The sequence below is a fragment of the Perca flavescens genome, chromosome 11 (genome assembly GCF_004354835.1).
Source record: "Perca flavescens isolate YP-PL-M2 chromosome 11, PFLA_1.0, whole genome shotgun sequence".
Classification (NCBI taxonomy): domain Eukaryota; kingdom Metazoa; phylum Chordata; class Actinopteri; order Perciformes; family Percidae; genus Perca; species Perca flavescens.
Window position 1 is genome coordinate 24,123,230 of NC_041341.1, and position 17,573 is coordinate 24,140,802.

Sequence of the window (17,573 nt, forward strand, 5' to 3'; positions counted from 1 at the left end):
CACCATTTCACTTGGGGACTGCGTTAACTGTTAGAATTGCATGCCGTTTGTGTGGAAGCTGCTTCATCCGTTGACCTTAAAGGAGATATGAAGTTTGTGATGCATGCTGCGAGACATTTCACACTATATATCTCGTATTAGGAATTTCATTGGTTAATATGACACTGTACAATCGTCAAGCCTGCTTCAATTTAAAAGTGTGCGTTAGTGTCTGTATGTTGCTCAGAAAGAGAAATGGATTGATTTAGTGACATGGCCCATGAGCCTTGAAGTTTAGTTGTGAGTCGAAGATGACACCAAGCTTTCTTGCCTGATGGCTAACAGTATGTCCTACAGAATGTAATATCATTGTCAGTTTCTCTCTTTTATACTTGGAACCTATAAGTAATATTTTAGTTCTGTCCTGGTTGAACTGTAAAACACTGTGTGACTTCCAGGCACTACTATCTAAAATTCACCTCAAAAGACTATAAATTGGTCACTTGTCTTTAGGAAACAGCCACATAAAGCATTGTTTACATTACATGTCATTTAGCTGATGCTTTTATCCAAAGCAACTTACAATTGCTATATATATATGTCACAGTGGGAATCGAGCCCAGATCTCTCACACCAAAGGCATGTGTCATATCCACTGCGCCATCACCACCACCATAACTATGGACAGAGTTGCCTTGTTTCTTTGATGACTGAGTGACTGAGTGAGTTTTTCCAAAGGGGGTAAGTGTACCTCCTATGGACCCTTTTGTTGCAAACAAGCCATCACCCGCCGTTAGCAACCCATTGACTGCCATTCATGTTGGCGCCACTTTGACAGCGAATAACTTCACATCTGAAGCTTTTTAAAGACTCTATTTGTCCATTGTTTATTTCTAAAGAAAAACCACAATGTATAAAAGGCTCCATTACCTTGTATCTCACGTTATGGCTCCGTATCAGGCATTTTTGTAAAAATAGGCTAACGATTGTGTCATAACCACGCGACTTTCCGTCGCATAGTAGAGGAATTACAGTATAGTACAGGAGAAGCTCGCAGGCTGTTTCGACTTACATTAGCTGTTTAAGTTTAATTATTAATGTTAACTAGCATTTTAGTTAGCAATAATTAGCCTGTGCATATGTTATCTCCTTACATACTGTATACCTACCCTCTCCGTCTCTGCAAGATTGGGAATGATTGAGATTTCTCTTGGCACAGCTACCAGAAGACTGAGCCATCACCGGAAAAGTGCTTCTAATAGACTTCACTGGTTGCTATTATCAACCAGGGTTTGAAGCATAAAGCCAAAACATCTTGATCACTCCCTGGTGGTTGGTTGCAGTATAGGGCGGGTGTATGGGCAGAACTTTGATACCACGGCTCCTCCGCCAGATTACTACTGTGCAGACTTTGGCTCCAAAATTACAATCTCTTCTGGTTGGCTTGGTTATGTCTATGCACAGACAGATGTACACGGCAAATGTATGCACTCATGCATACACATTTCCCTTTTTCTTTTCGTTCACTTACATGCAAGTACACACAGATACACACATACTTTACATCTGGGATCTGCAAGCATTTCCTTGGCAACAGTGGGGACTGGAGGGCAAGGATGGAACTGTGCAGCAGTAGCAGATGATGGATGGGATGGGAGATCACCTATTTGTAGAGCAAAGGCAGAGATTTGCTGTCCTGACACCTCCTGTCGGCATAGAGCAACTCAGAGCACAGTGATTGACGCACCGCTGTGTGGCAACATGAGCTGCATATGGAAACTCAGAAACTACCTTCTCTTAAAGCTTATTTTTGGTTGTTTATCAATGTTGTTTTAAGTGTGTTTCTTTATTTCTTCAGTAGAAATGCTGAAGATGCATGAAGAGGATGTGGCCTCTGGAGTGGGTCTGCTTCAACAAATAGTTTTATTCACTAATTCATGCATCATCTGTTCAATCTTTGCAACCATATTTTAGACACTCTTTACGTTATGTTTCTTTCTCATTATTTTTTAGTAGCCATCATCTATTATGACAGATGAACACATATACTGATGAATGATGGCTGGTAAAATAGATTAATTCTCCTATCATCAGTCACTCCAAGTCATTTATTCTTCATCTATTCAAACAGCATGTACAGTTGTTATTTTGCACGATCTTTCACTCACTCATTTTCTCATTTATTTATTTCTTAATGTGACCCTGTAGAACTACTTACTGGTGATCTTACTTTCCTTTTCTAATGCTGGCTCTGTAGTTGGGAAGGTTGTCTTTATGGACAAGCAACATAGCTATTGAGCACTTCCCAGTACATAGTTTTTGTTATGGTTTGCCATTGAAACAGTCTAATAAAGTGTCTTTTTCAAGCAATTCATAATAGCAGTTGCAGAAGGCTAGCAGAGTAGTGCTGACATTCCCCACCCACATTTTTCCCAGATGTTGTAGTGATTCAAATGAGTGACCTTCTGGTTACAATCCCACTGATAAAGCAAACTAGTAATTTAATTGTTGCTCAAGGCACCTATAGCAAGGAGGGCCTCATTACTGCCGACCCTGAGCCAAGCATGTGTGTGTGAATATGATTTTAGCAATCTTCCGTTCTGCGTGTGGACTGTGCGCGTGCACTCATCTCTTATTTTGGCATTTCTACTAGTATGTCAAGTGCATCCTAGCAAAAATTTCAGCCTTCCACTGCTCCTGCAGTGTACAGCAGGATCTGCGGCCTAACATTTAGCCTCTTTGACCCAGAATGCATCCTCATCTTCCCGCAGAGTTTCTCCCCTCTGTTCCACTGAGCTGATAGCAGCGCTGAGCCGAAACCAAGTTGAAGCTCTCAGAGTCAATGAGACAGTACAGTGGAGACCCAGGGTAAAATCCCCAGTCCCACTGCTAGAGGAGGGGAGAAACTCCTCTGTCTGTCTCTCCGATTTAATACCTGTCTCTCTACTGTAATTACCTGACTGTTTGAGTGTCTTTCTGAATCTCTTGCTGCCTGTCTACCTTCTAACTACTATCCAGCGGACTGTGTTTCCTCTTAATTATCAAGCCGGCTTGTTTTTTCTTATATATACATATATACCTCCCAGGGTATGAAGTTAGTATATCGATATGTATGTATGTATTGATGGCTGTAGTCCAGCACATGGACCTTCTTCAGTATACAGAAGAATAAACACTATTGGTGATATCTGATAATGCAGTCCTCTAACACTGAAGCAAGTCAACCATTTATTATAATGCTTCTGTTGTCCTACATATTTCTTCATTAAACGATCCGCTCAACACTTAATTCACTCTTACAAACTCATTAATATGGCTTTTTTCTGATCATTGGTTTGCTATTTGCCTCCCAGTCTTAATCAAACCCATCCCTACACTGCAATAAACAAAAAACAGAAATCACAACAAGCACTTACCATCAAAATAATTGCCTGCATACATTTGTTCTGCCTCCTTGAATTTCATATTGTTTTCCTCCAACGGTCATGCGGCCTGATATTAAAGATTGCTGTGCCTTTTGAAGCCATGCACTCATTCAGAAACACTCAGATTTGCTCTCAAGACGAAGCAGGAGGGGGAGGTGGTAGTTTGGAGACGCGAGCTGTAGCTACGTGAACAAACTAATTAAGACATCTTCTCTACCCACTAAACAATCAACAACAACATTTAACCATTGATCTCCCCCTGGCCACCAACTGCACACCCAGCAAATGTGTAAGCCAAGCATTTACTTGTAATGAAAAGGCAATGAGTTTTGCATGTTGTATGTTTTCTGTGATATCTGTTTGTTAATTATTCATATACTGGTGACAGAGGCCATGGGAAATACTGTAACTGTCCCGGGCCAAGCGCCAGCAAGGAGCCAATTAAACTGTTATATAGCATTTTGTACTCGGTCATGTGGCAGTGCACATCAGTGTGTTGTGTGCAGTACCTGTCCAAATGCACCTTGTATGCGAGTAGCATTATTATTGTGGAGCCCTCTGGATGGTGTTGAAGGTCACTTGTTGTGACAATGTTGAACAGAGAGTTTTAGTTTTTTGGGGTCTGTTTAGTGTGTTGTGTTTGCGAGTGTGAATGTGGCTCACGTCTAGCTGGAATTAGTGAAGACACCTTGTCTCACTTGTTTACCACACACAAGAATCCTGGCAATTTTTTTTTGCTAAACTGTTACTTAAATTCAAATCTTTGGTTTACATTTCCATATTAGATGAAAAACGGTGGTTGTAGCCTTGTGGCCTGCTGATTAGTATGGCTCAAGTTGCCGTGACGTGAGGACACTATCCTTGATTGATTAATGATGGACAGCATATCTAAAGGTCCACTGTCCACTGTAAATATTCAAAGAATGAATACAGTAGAATAAAGTATACACTGCATATCCTTCATTCTAATGTGCTTCCTTTTCTTTTTCAAGTCACTATACAGTACTTGTTTGCTAATGACGTAATGTCTATCACAAAGTGTTTTGGAGAAGAGCAAGCCTTGCCTTAGAGTGTGTACGATCCACAATCATTGAATGTAACAATGGTTTTTAAGGTACTGTTTAGTGAGTTACACTTGGAAAATCATTAAAGAGTATGACAATTTTGTCACAAATAGATTGAGATTATGGATGCATTTTATCTAATTGTCAAGTCAAGATATCAGGGTCAAATTATTTTAAATATGTTTCCTACAAGTGTAGTGAAGCTGAATCAGGGGCAGAAAGCTAGCTTTCAATTAATGCTTGAATGTATGCTTTATTTACATATAAATGATTCCTTAGCTGAGACATTCATTCATTCAACGTTATTGAAAAATGACATACCATTGCAACCTATGTGAACTGTGGCTAAATATGTCTTGGAAATGTTTACACCTAAATCTGACAAATGTCAGCTCCAATTACAATCCCACCAGCCAGTATGAAAGTGAATGCACAGATACTTGTATCTTGGTTAACCAGGGTTGAGATGTCCTGCTGGTGTTTTTGTCCTAATACCTGCTTTGCTTTGTCTATATATTGTTTATCCATTGCCCTACTTTGCCAGCAGCATCTTATTGTGTAACCAATTTGAATTTGAGACGTGGCCTCCTCCTAGCCCACCGATATCCCTCCTGTGGTGAGAGGCAGGATTAATTTCTCTCCCGGACTCCCACAGCACATGCAGAAAGATAGAGAGGGAGAGCTAAGGTTGGGGGGTTGGGGGCCTGTGTAGGTAATACCACCACTGCCTATTATCCAAGGAGTATCATTTAATCTGGCCTTTGTGGGACGATATTGTATTTGGCTGTTTCAATGTGGTGCTGGCGGGGCGCCTCGTGTATGATTATGTGTCTCATTGGTTTCAGCCCTGTGTCAGTAATCTGTTTGTAGGAAGATAGAGAACACACAAGCTCTGTAAATAATGCAAATCTGCTACTGGGCTTCACTCCGTCTTTCTTTCCTGCCATTCGTCTCTCTATGGCTTTCTCCCATCTTTATTTGTCTCTCTTTCTGTTTCTCACATAAAAGTCAGGATTAGGCATTCTCTAAACTCCTGCAACAACAATAATCGGAAGCACCCTCTGTATCCAATCATTCAACAGACTGTGTGCGTGTGTGTGTGTGTGTGTGTGTGTGTGTGTGTGTGTGTGTGTGTGTGTGTGTGACGAAATTAATCAATCCTCTGACGATCATTGGTTGGTCAAGGCGACGCATATTATGATGGCAAGCCATATGCCTTTTTTCCCCACCACCTTGGTGAAATATAAAATTACAAACTTGTTAGGGCTGCTGTCCCTGACTGGGGCTTAAATCCCAAATGGATTTCGTGTTGTGATGGTAGTGAGGCATAATTGATCCTGTCTGCTTGCAGCGTGGGAATAAAAGGTTGTGGTTGTAATAACAGCAATATGACATGGCTTTGCTCATGCCTCATGACAACAACCATCGCCAGATGTGTCTCAAGATCAGCAGCTTCCCCCAAAACCCCACCCTTCTCTTGCCCTCAGATGGAGAAAAAAAAAAGGATAAAGGATTGCCTATCCAATCTAATGATTTTGATTTGAACATGCAGTGTCTGGCCATGCCAATTGTTAATTATAAAATGATGAGGGAAAAAAAAGCTGGCAATTAAAAATCACATCAGGGGCCAGGAATGCTGAATTAGGTGCATCCTCCAGGCAAAAAAACGTTAAGTACCCAGGAAGCCCTGTGTGTATCTGTATTGACTGTGTGCTCTCTCTCTCTTCTCCACAGAGATCCTGAGTGGAGGTGTTTATGTTGACCAGAACAAGTTCCTGTGTCATGCAGACACAATCCATTGGCAGGACATTGTCAAAAACCCTGGGATGCATCCTGTGGTGGTGCCCACCAACAGCAGTGTCTCATGTAAGTAACCCAACAAACACACGTGTAGAAGACAAGAAGATTGGATTTTACTCTAACCTTTCTTTAGAGAAATGTTTCATAGAGAGCATTGCTGTTGCTCCACACTCACATGTTTACAGTCATTTACCCCTGGAAGCTGCATGGCAAAAAAAAAGCACTGAAGCAGTTGAGGCTTAAACGAGGACTCATTGATTAAGCATTGCACTTCTCTATTCTATACTGAAAATCATAAAGTTGATGCAGCACAACCAGAGATAGAGTCTTTTTTTATTCCACACATTCTTCTTCTTCCATTACCCACAATCCAACTTTGGTTAAAGACCACTGATAGGCTGAGATTGTTATTATATGTGTCTGACAAATATGTGTGTTTGTTATTGTGCCTAACCAAGTCCCGCTCAAGGAGAAGTCTCATTCCAAAATCTTGCGAGAGGTGACTAGTTGCCGTAAGAAAGTGTGGGAAACAGTGAGTGAGAGTTGGAGAGAGCAGTATTGGGAAGGGTTTGTTGTGATGGAGTACAGAAAGCGTAGCTTATTGTTATCTGAAAGATTTTCAATGTCATGTCTGAATATTTAGCTTATTTCGAGAATGTGGATGAGTCAAGTCACCTCTCGCGAGCTTTCAGAATGAGACTTCTACACGAGCAAGACTTAGTTAGACACAATAACAAACAACCCTGATCAAGCAAAAGGTAAAGAAAAACATGTTATATCTCTGTTGGGTGCTTTACACAATGTTGTCAGACACTTTTAATACAAATCTGAGCCTGTCTGTGGCAAAAATAAGCACTTCTAGACAGTTTGTAATTGTCCACAGGATCTTGCTCAATACTGGACAAATTTCAAAAATTGTTGTCCCCATTAATCACTTGGGAAAATAGGGTCCAGGTTGAAGAATACTGGTTTTCCATAAACTTCTCTTACATTGCATTTCATGTATTCCTTAGGTAGCTGTGGCAGTGTACCCTGTTAATAAGGATAGCTCAGCTAAACTATTTATTGGTTGGATTGGTTGGATATACACATTTTTATTTCTATGTTGTTTCTTAGTGTTTGTATGTAGGGCATTATGGTCCATTTAAGTCTTATTATTGATTACACTGGTATAGATTTGTAGTGATTGTTTGTAGTTTTATTTGTGATGGTACTTGCTGCTCAGATTTTTTATTAGTGATTGATTATGGTTTTATAGATGTCTGTATTTATTCATCTGGATTTTACTAGTATTGTGCTAGCACTTTATGATGGAAAAAAAAAACTTTAATTAGGGAATGAAGAACTTTAATTATTTTAAATCATGAGAATGTATGATTGTATTTCATGTGCTTATTATTCAGTCCCTACCACATGTAGAGCTTCTTTTTTGTTGTATTTTATTTTTAATTGTCTTGCATGTATGCCTTGCTGCAACACAAATTGCCCCTCGGGGACAATATCAATAAAGTTGCAGTTAAAGTTAAAGTCGTATAACTACATATGTGATGACTCATTTGCATTAAACCATCTTGATTGAAAGCGTAGTCTGCCTGAAGGTTCCTGGATCTCAAACTTACAGGACTCTGAGCAGACTCAACGTTAGGACAAGGAAAGTAGTCCAAAGGAGACCCCGCATCTTAACCTTCTCCATTCGCAACGTGCCAGAGTGTGAGCAGCAAAACATTGTCATCACAAAACCACCCCTTGACCCCATTCTGTCACTCTGCTTACCATAACAATCCACAATGACTGCTTGCACATGTCACATTAATGCCCCACTGTAGCCAGCTGGAAGACATGTTAATAAATGCTTTGAATTATGAAGGGATTTATTTGGACAAAATAAACATACTTAATCTGTCAGGGGGTAGGGGGGGATGATGGTTGAGGTGTCAGTGAAGTAAATATGCATTAAGTCACCTCTTCTGACCCTTTTCTTTTCATTTACTGACTTAACCTCATAACACACACTGCTTTTGTTATTAATTTAGTGTTCAAGCTGTTTGACATTTAAATCTGTTGTTGTTTTTTTCTTCTTCTCTTTAAGCTGCCCTATCTTGTTCGCCTACAAATACAAAAAACATTATAAAATGCATTATCATGATGAAAGAAAATAAAAAGACTCTCTGACTATGTCCTTGGATTTCCTCTCACAGCACTCGCTGAAGGCTTCAAATGCAGATTAACAGCTCCGAGCATTGATATTCCGCTCAATCACCCTCCTCCCTGCAGCCCCGTTAGCCCTGGATCGAACCTTAACTCCTGTGCAAATCTTCTACTCTGCCAAGAGATCAAGGGTCTCCAACCCTGTAATCCACAATTGAGAAAATAATCTCCATTTCATTCTTTGGGGAGACACAAGATTTACGCTGTTATTACTTGTGACTTATTTGTGCCACGGTTGTTGTCTTTATTAGTTGTCTTTTCAAAGAAAAGGACAGTCATTTTAAAATCTATTCCCCGTTGATTCAGTTAGAAACTCGCCATCTGTCTTTTGCCAGCCCTAGCATGGAAGCATTCTCGACATTTTAACCTTCGAGGGCTGTTTTAAGGAAGCAGAAGATGGAGAGGCTCATGTTGGGGAATAGAGTCAGTATCAATGCTAATAGCTCTCATCTGGAGAGGCTGATGGGCAGAGGACAGCACTTCTGCACTTATCCAGGCTCACTTCCCCCGCAGTCAATTACTAGACAGTCAATTAAGTCCTCCAAAAAAAACACAGAAAGGCTGAAGCTGAAGCTCTGAGGGTATGATGCTGCTTTCTGCTGCTGCTTTACTGCTTTTATCTTAGGTTGATGTGTGCTGGTTTAATACTTTAGTGTAGCGACATAAAGAATTGTCATATTTTCACAAAGCAACCTGGCCAAGGTTATTTAAGTTTTTTTTATTACTGGAACCGCAAGTCAGGTGAGAGGCTACATAATAATAGCAATACAAAAACAAATGTGAATGTTGAAAGATCACAATGTTTGTAATTACAAGGGTAGAAATAATTATTTGAATTGAATCAATTAATAAACATAGCGTCATCATATAAGATAACATTATCATAAGAGTTTGTTAATTAAAGCTATAGTGCTTAGTTTCTGTCGCCTCCATGAGGAATTCTAATTAATGACAACAAAACTGTCGCCGTGTCCACATGATACAAGCCCTACATAAACGTGCATGTGCCCCCCACCCCTCTTCCACACAGTTGCTAGTAGCCAAGGAAGACACAGAGGATTAAAAAAAACATGATGGACTCTTCAGAAGCGGTAATTATCTTCACTCGAGTTTCTGCGCGTGAAAGTCGACGGACGACACAATCTTCTGAACATAGCCGTACTGAGAAATCCAGAGAGAGTTGTGTGGAGCTGATAGTCTTGATTAGCTTTATAGCAACTCATTTGGCAATGCCTTGAATGTAACGGACGTTTATTAATATCAAAACGTTACGCACTAAAGCTTTTAGTCAGATTCTAATAATAATAATAATAATAATAATAATAATCAAGCACTTACAAAGTGCTTAAAAATGCACTTACAATGAAGCCTTATATGTTGAGAACAGCACTTCAAGTAAATGTAGTCATGTTGCATAGAAAACCAAACACAAGGACACACACACACACCAGGTGTATTTAAAGGTGAGCCAAAAGAACACCTACATCCTAGCTCACTTTCTGGATCAATCTGGGCTTCAGTGGAGTGTTTGATAGCACTCAGACTCAGCTAACCGCCTCAAGCCTATTTTAAGGTTCAGCTAATAAGGGTTTTAAAAAGGCTGTTACTGATCACATTTTGTGATTAAGTTACCATTTCAAATGCCAATCATCTCTTTCCTTGAACTTGTGTGCAGGTCAAAAGTGCAATCGTTCCTGTAATGGTCGTTGCTGGGGACCCAAAGAGGACCAGTGTCAAAGCTGTAAGTACAATACTGTTATTAGCTGAAACCACACCTCATGGCTTCATTTCAGTGACATCTAGTGCAGTGTAGGAAATGCATACACAGGTTTTTATGTTTTGTTTTGTTATATCTGTTTAAACTTCCACCCTTTCGGACTTGTGCTGCTGCCCTGTTTTATGTTGACATCTATCAACACCTGTAGGTTTAAACAAAACTGTGTCAAAATGTGTCAAAGCTTTAAATCAGGCAACTTAAGTGACTTACTGTTGTACAAGAATGGCATTTTGCATGCACGTGAATGTAGCCACTAATGTTGTCCAAGTTGTCAAATCTTATTTAGTTGACTTGCCTAAAAAAAATCATCCTTATTTGGAATCCAAAGTACACCATTTTTTGGGGGGAAATTAAAATGCCTTTCATGATAAATCACCTAAACGCATCTGTTGAATTTCAACTGGTACTAAATAGGATTTTGTATTTAATTGTACTCTACTCTGATCTGTTCTGAAAAACCCCAACCAGAAATATAACTCATTTTCTGGCTATACAATTATTTTTTTTTTTATCATATCTGAAGCTGCAATGTGCCAACATCAAATAATTTCTCTTCAAATGATAGATCTATCTATTAAATCGGGATGCCTCTGTATGCGTGTGTGTGTGTGTGTGTGTGTGTGTGTGTGTGTGTGTGTGTGTGTGTGTGTCTGTGTCTTTCTTTAAAATATCTCATGAACCGTTCATCCAATCTACTTCACACTTGGTTTCCTGGGTACCCAATGAACTTGGGGGTTTGGATTTTGGAGCATTTGGAGCAATTTGGACAGCATTGAATATTGGATATTAAAAACTGGATAAAACTAAACGACCGTGCAGTACGCAGCAAGCTGTTGACACGCTCTGTACAGCAGCGGGGGTGGGGGAGGTTTACCGGCTTTGACTGCGGTTTTCTTCACTCTTCTGGAGCACGAGCAGATAGCTGACAGGAACATCGCAACTGTTGGTAGGGAAAAAAGGTGCAACGTAATGCTGGCTTTTCCGTGTCTATCCTTCAAAACCCATCTTAAATTCACTCAGAGCATTTCGCTAAGAGGAAACTCAATTAAAAGCTATTTGCCAACACTAAATATCAAACAAAAGTCAAACACAATATTATTATATTATTAATTTGAGGGATTCCTACTAAAGTTGTTACTGTAACTGCAATATCCAAGCGAGAAAGTGATTCTTATCTGTATTATATTATAATCTAGCACAACATCTATTCCACAGGCCTCCAGTTTAAAAGCATGGAATGAAGATATCTTGCTGATTATGCATAATTTTAAAACAAAATGAGGCAAAGAGTTTGTGCAGCTGAAGTTTGGCTGGCTTATTCATTCTTTGGCTTATTGAAGGTATTGTGTTTCCTAAGCTAAGGGAAAAGATGCAAGTCTTAGCATTTTGTGAATGTGAATGAAACAACCTCTAATTGCAGACTGACATTTATAACATGATGATATTGACTGGTATTTCCAAAGGAGCAATGCTTGAAACAGTTTTGTCTTTGTCCTTTGCATCATGAAATATTAATTTACTCAATAGTCAATGACATTTCTGAAGCATATTTAAGTCTGTTAAATTGTTAAAGTATTACCCTAGGTAGGTAGTCCTTGTATATGTAACTTTACTAATCAAATGCATAGTGAGAGAAGTGGCAGTTTGTACGTTTTCAGGCAGCTTTCAGCCCTGTAAATTGGCCAACTCGGAACAGGTATCCTAGAGCCCTTACCCCCAATTTCCACCGGTTGCAGAACGTCTGCGGAACCGCTCCGGAACGGCGGCGGTGTCATTAGGTTTCCATTAAGGTCAGTGTGTGTATTTCCACTGACTGTAGAAGAGCTGCGTTCTGACTCCGTCCCAGCTGTGGCAGTCTGCAGCCCTCCAGAGCAGATACCATAGACAGTATATAATGGACCAATAGACCCCGTTGCTCTGGACAGAGACCAGTGAAGGCTATTAGAAGCACTTTTCCGGTGATCTCTTGCTTTACTGCGCAGCCTCCAACTGACAGAGACAACGTAAATGTGACGTGAGCAACGTGTCTGAAAGTTGTAAGTCTTCTGGTAGCTTTGCCAAGAGAAATCTCAATCATTTCCAATCTTACAGAGATGGAGAGCGTAGGTGTATGTAAGGAGATAACATAAGCACAGGCTAATTATTGCTAACTAACATGCTAGTTAACATTAGTAATTAAACTTAAACAGCTAATGTAAGTCGAAACTGCCTGCGAGCTTCTCCTGTACTATACGGTAATTCCTCTACTGTGCACAGTAAGTCACTTGGTTATGACACAATCGTTAGCTTATTTTTACAGAAACTAATAAATTTTTACAGGAGCTATAACGTGAGGTACAAGGTAATGGAGCCTTTTATACATTGTCGTGTTTCTTTAGAAATAAACAATGGACAAATAGAGTCTTTAAACGCTTCAGATGTAAAGTTATTCGCAGTCAAGTGACGTAAAAAAAAAATGGCGGTCAGTGTAATGCTAACAAGAGGTGATCACTTCGTAGCAACAAAATGGCGCCATCGGAGGTTTGCGTTCTGAAGTGAAGCTTACCCCCTTGGCAAATACGCAGAGCTTCAACTTTTGCCGGACGCCGGAGAGCTCTGCAGCAATTCAGCACACAGCAGATAGTGCTGGACAGGAAGTTGAGCACAGAAGCAAAATAAAACATCCGGTTAATTTTCAAAATAAAATACACATATCCGTTGACGGCGGATCATATTTCCCTGCACTACACCTTGAAAACACCGCACAGAGTTGTTTCCCCTCTACTCTTCTGCATGGAAACTAACTGTTGTTGGTTTTGTGGTTCTATTCTACGTGAATTTGCGAGATCTCGTGGGTCCTCGTGACTACAGCTGTCAGTCATGGCCACAGCCGTGCCACAACAAATCCGGACCTGGTGGGTATTGACGGACGGCGGATCCCGGGTCCGACACGCAGCGGAGCCGGTCCGCAGACGTTCTGCATTCAGTGGAAATCCGGAGTTACTGTCTATGGAAATGCCTCCAACACACACAAACACACACACACACACACACACACACACACACACACACACACACACACACACACACACACACACACACACACAGCCAAAGCCAAATCAATAAGGAATAACAGCTGCAGGCATTACATTACAAAAACTGTGTTTTTTTTTTTTTTTTTATCTGTTAAAGGACTGGTTAGGTTTAGTAAAAAAACTGTACTTGGTTAAAGGAGTCTTCATAGCCATGGTTATAAGAAGAACGATTAAGGTAAGGAAAAGATTGTGGTCAGGGTTTAAAGAAACTAATGCTGAATGTCAGTAGGATTTGGGTTCTCTAGGGTCAAAAGGTGCCCGTTTGTTGATCTATCCATCCTTTTCCCTAAGAAGTTTTGCAGCGCAAGCATTACACAGTACATGTTCCCTTTCTTTTGAGGGACAAAGGTCAAACTTGATAATGCCACAAGAGGTCCTTGTCAGGCAGATTCACATTTGTAGGTCATTTTAGACATTTTAACAATAGACTGATGCTGGTGTTTTTATTGTGAGGATAGTCTCCACAGCCCAGGGATTATAAGACAAAACATAAAGCAATTTATACTGTAAATGGCCCAACTGTCCACTTTTTCACGCTTGTGTACAGCTTTGACAGTTACAAATAGTAAATCTAAGGAGTTGATGTTGCTGATATTCCATATATTTTTGAGAAATATAAACTACATGAACACACTATAGTAAATGTACTTTAGTGCTACTACTGCTACTACTATTAAATTTACTAGTTCCTAACGCAATGAAAAGCAACGGAGGATCCATGACACTAATCATTTAAGTCTCTGTGTTTGCAGCCTTTGATAAGTAAACTGACCAACCGTACAACCTGCCAACGTGTGGCTTTTCTTTAAGCCAGGGACATGAAAAAGTGTGAAGTCTTATCAATCTGCTGTCACAGATACCAACACTCTGTCTCTACAGATGTCCATCCATCCATTTTTTATATCATCCCTCCATCCGTGTCTAACACGCAACTTTGCCATCCCTACAAATGCACGCAGGGAAGCTTGATCTTTAATATGGCCATGTTTGGCTTTTCTGTAATGGAACAGAACATATACAACACAAACAGTACTGTACCACACACTGAAACTTTACAGCTCTAACTATAAATACATCATGTACATATTCATGCAGACAAAAAAGCACTCACACATTTTTTCGCCTCTTCGTTAAATATCTCTTTATTTCTCTCCTACCTCTTCCAGTTTGATTGTGCTACCCTCGCCATCAATTTCCTCCCCTCCTTTCCATCACTCTGTGCCAGACCACTTCATCTATGCCTTCCAACCCTGGCATGTCTCATCTTGTTTGTTCTGTGGTCGCGATCTCATTAAGATAATGAGGAATGAACTGTTTGACCAGGACCTGGTAACAACACGTCAAACCAGCCCCTGATAAGCCCTCGGCCTGTCTGTCTGCCTCCTTTATCTCGCCATCTTCATTCATACGTGGTTGTCATGATTCATCATTCTGCTTCCGTTTTTACCTCGCAACCTTTAATTTCACTGTGCTGAAATACATGAAATGAAAACGTTTAAAAATGTCAAATGAAAGATGACTTCCAAGGTGTGCTTTTGTGACATTTTCATGAATAATTATTCAACTGTCTCAAAATCAACAACAAACAGCAGCTTTTGGTGTCAGCATCTCAGGAGGAAAGTGAATACAATCAAGAAGTAAATTACAACTCAACACAACTCCTGGCATTATGACTCATAGATATGTAACAGTAGAGGACTGTGACCCTATAGATGCACAGAACTTTTCCTTGAAGGTTAAATCTAAAGTGCCATATGAGGGCTGTTGTGGATTATAAAAGCACGGGCTAGCATAGCTGAAGGGCTCTGCATGGTTCAGGATCAATGCTTTCGCCTTCAGATTTTTCCTTTAAGAATAAACAACATAAATCAAAATGCGCTTGAAAATACTTTTTTTCTCTTTTCAACTTTCCACAATGTAAAAATGAATGTGGTAGATCTTAGTCACATCAGTCCTTAACACAAGTGGGCCTAATAACATGAATTATGGCTTTGTTTTTCATTGCCAGAGCTGTTTGTTCAAGCTCCGTCACTGGCACAGCTGTCGTTATGAGTTCTATTGCAAGTCAAAATGTCCACCAAGGCAAAGGTCTGTCTGGAGGTAACCTAACTGTTAGTATTTCTATCCACAGGCATCACCAAATTATGAAACCTAAAGAATATAATTTAAATATAATGGTGATATTTGTGTTTGTTTGTTTCTCAGACCTTAAAGTCTCTAAAAGGATGCAGTGGCCCTTGTTTGCATAGCACGCAGTCAAATAAACTTTTTAGATGATTCTGCTCTCTGCTGATAATTTTGCTACAACTGGTCACTGCTGTTGCCAGCTGTTACCTTTTGAGCAGCAACTACTCAGCATGTTATTGTTAATGTTCATTAAAAAAATGTCCTTACATTTTTATTTAATGAAAACTAGACAAGCATTCATGAGGACAGCTGCACATTTGCTTCCTGTGTTCAATAGCTGTCGAAAGGGAGTTCTTAGAACTTTCAGTGCATCTCATAGCCCTTAAAGTCCTCCACTTGCCTCCTCGTGGGAGGAGAGAGGCAACGAGCAAATGTGTTTTAGAGTTTTGAGACGTCCTTTCCTCTGAAGAGTCACCTGAATACGTCAGCTGTTTGGGTGGAGTTAGCGACTCCTTCAGCTGCTCGGCTTCAGGGAAGGCTGCTCTCGTGTATCCTCGATGATCCGTCCTAGATGCTCGCTCCTTGGAGCAGAAATAAGAGCTTTGAGACGGTCTTCAAGGAGGAGGGACAGAACAACTTCCGATGAGGTTCAAATAGTTGAGGAGCTATCAATTAAGTAACATGAGATGTAGCCAATGAGATCCTCTGGTCTGAAAATCTCCCATTCCAAATTTATATTTTGCCTAAATACGATAAAATATGGGTGTGTTCAGCCATATTTTGGCACACTGGAACATACTAATTACAGTATATTCCATATATTTGACCAAAATCAGGTTTTAATGTAAATTAGGGTAACACTTTCTATGAAGCCTGTCTTAAATTAGTAATGAAAAGAAGGTTTTCACAATCTTGTTTTTTTTTATTTTTATCTTTTCCAAATATATTTATTGAAGGAATTGTTTGTACAGGGGTTATACAGGATAACGATACAGAGTCTTCCCTCTGGGGTTTCTGAAAGTTTAAGCAACAACACAACAAAAGCCTACATAGCCTATGCCAACCCAACCCCCCACCCCACAGAAAAAAATTACAAAATTTAAATCTCAATAAAAGTAAAAAGAAAATAAATTAAAAAAGCCAGCAGAGAGGAAAAATGAAATGATGACAGTCAACAAACAGTGACAAATTCAGAAAAAAAAGAAAGAGAAAAGCTGCATACTCAAGTGCTAGGGGTATCACCCTAGCCGTTATTTGTCTTACACACTTCTGACCATTTGACCAGCAGAGGATGCCATATTTTATGGAAAATTCTTTCTTTATTAGACATCTTATAGCGGAGTCTTTCCATGTCTACTACGTTTCCTAACTCTCTAAGCCATTGCTAAAAAGGGGGGCTGGTCTCTGTTTTCCACTGTTGCAAAATGATGCGCCTGGCCAACAAAGTACATAGGGACATGGCTTGTTCCTTCATAGTTTGGGATGTTGGGGTTAAACACCACTAAACCAAAGATGGCAAGGTTTTCACAATCTTACATTTTATATAAAGACTGTGTCTATGACTTAAACAGACCAAATTTGGTTCAGCGGTCACTTTACGCCCTCTATATCTGGGTGAAATTTGTGTAGGTCCTAAGACAAATTTATAGAGTGTTTCCACTTCAAAAACAAAATCCCATCTTTATTTATGAAATTCTTTTGGAACCCAGATGTGAAAATGCACATTTAAGCTCATGTAAATGGGAACTGAGAGGCAGTGGTTCCTGTGACTGATGCTGCTGTCCACAGCCTGTTCAAATGGAAGCTTCCAGGCATATTTTATGAGATGGATTCCTTTTGTATTTGTTGTTGCCAGCCTGTTTTTTTTTCTTTTTCTTAAAGTGTAAGTTTAAAGCCAAATTGATCAACAGTGTTGTGTCCTTCTCTTGGCAAGGTCATTTGTTTGACAAAGTGTCTTTTGAGTAAAGTAGGCCATTTCATTTTAGCTCAGGCACTGTTAATGGAATGCCACTGATGGTACATACGTAAGGCATTTTGTGTGTGTGTGTGTGTGTGTGTGTGTGTGTGTGTGTGTGTGTGTGTGTGTGTGTGTGTGTGTGTGTGTGTGTGTGTGTGTGTG

At 39.9% G+C, this 17,573-nt stretch overlaps 1 protein-coding gene across 3 annotated transcripts in view; it reads left to right on the plus strand.

Moving 5' to 3' along the window:
- Positions 1-17,573, plus strand: part of erbb4b (erb-b2 receptor tyrosine kinase 4b) — a 356,219-nt gene that overhangs the window by 230,684 nt on the left and 107,962 nt on the right. For all 3 annotated transcript variants that reach the window (XM_028591051.1, XM_028591052.1, XM_028591053.1), the window contains exons 4-5: positions 6,203-6,334; positions 10,152-10,217. In XM_028591051.1, coding sequence (XP_028446852.1) covers positions 6,203-6,334; positions 10,152-10,217 — 198 coding nt within the window. The remainder of the gene's footprint in view (positions 1-6,202; positions 6,335-10,151; positions 10,218-17,573) is intronic.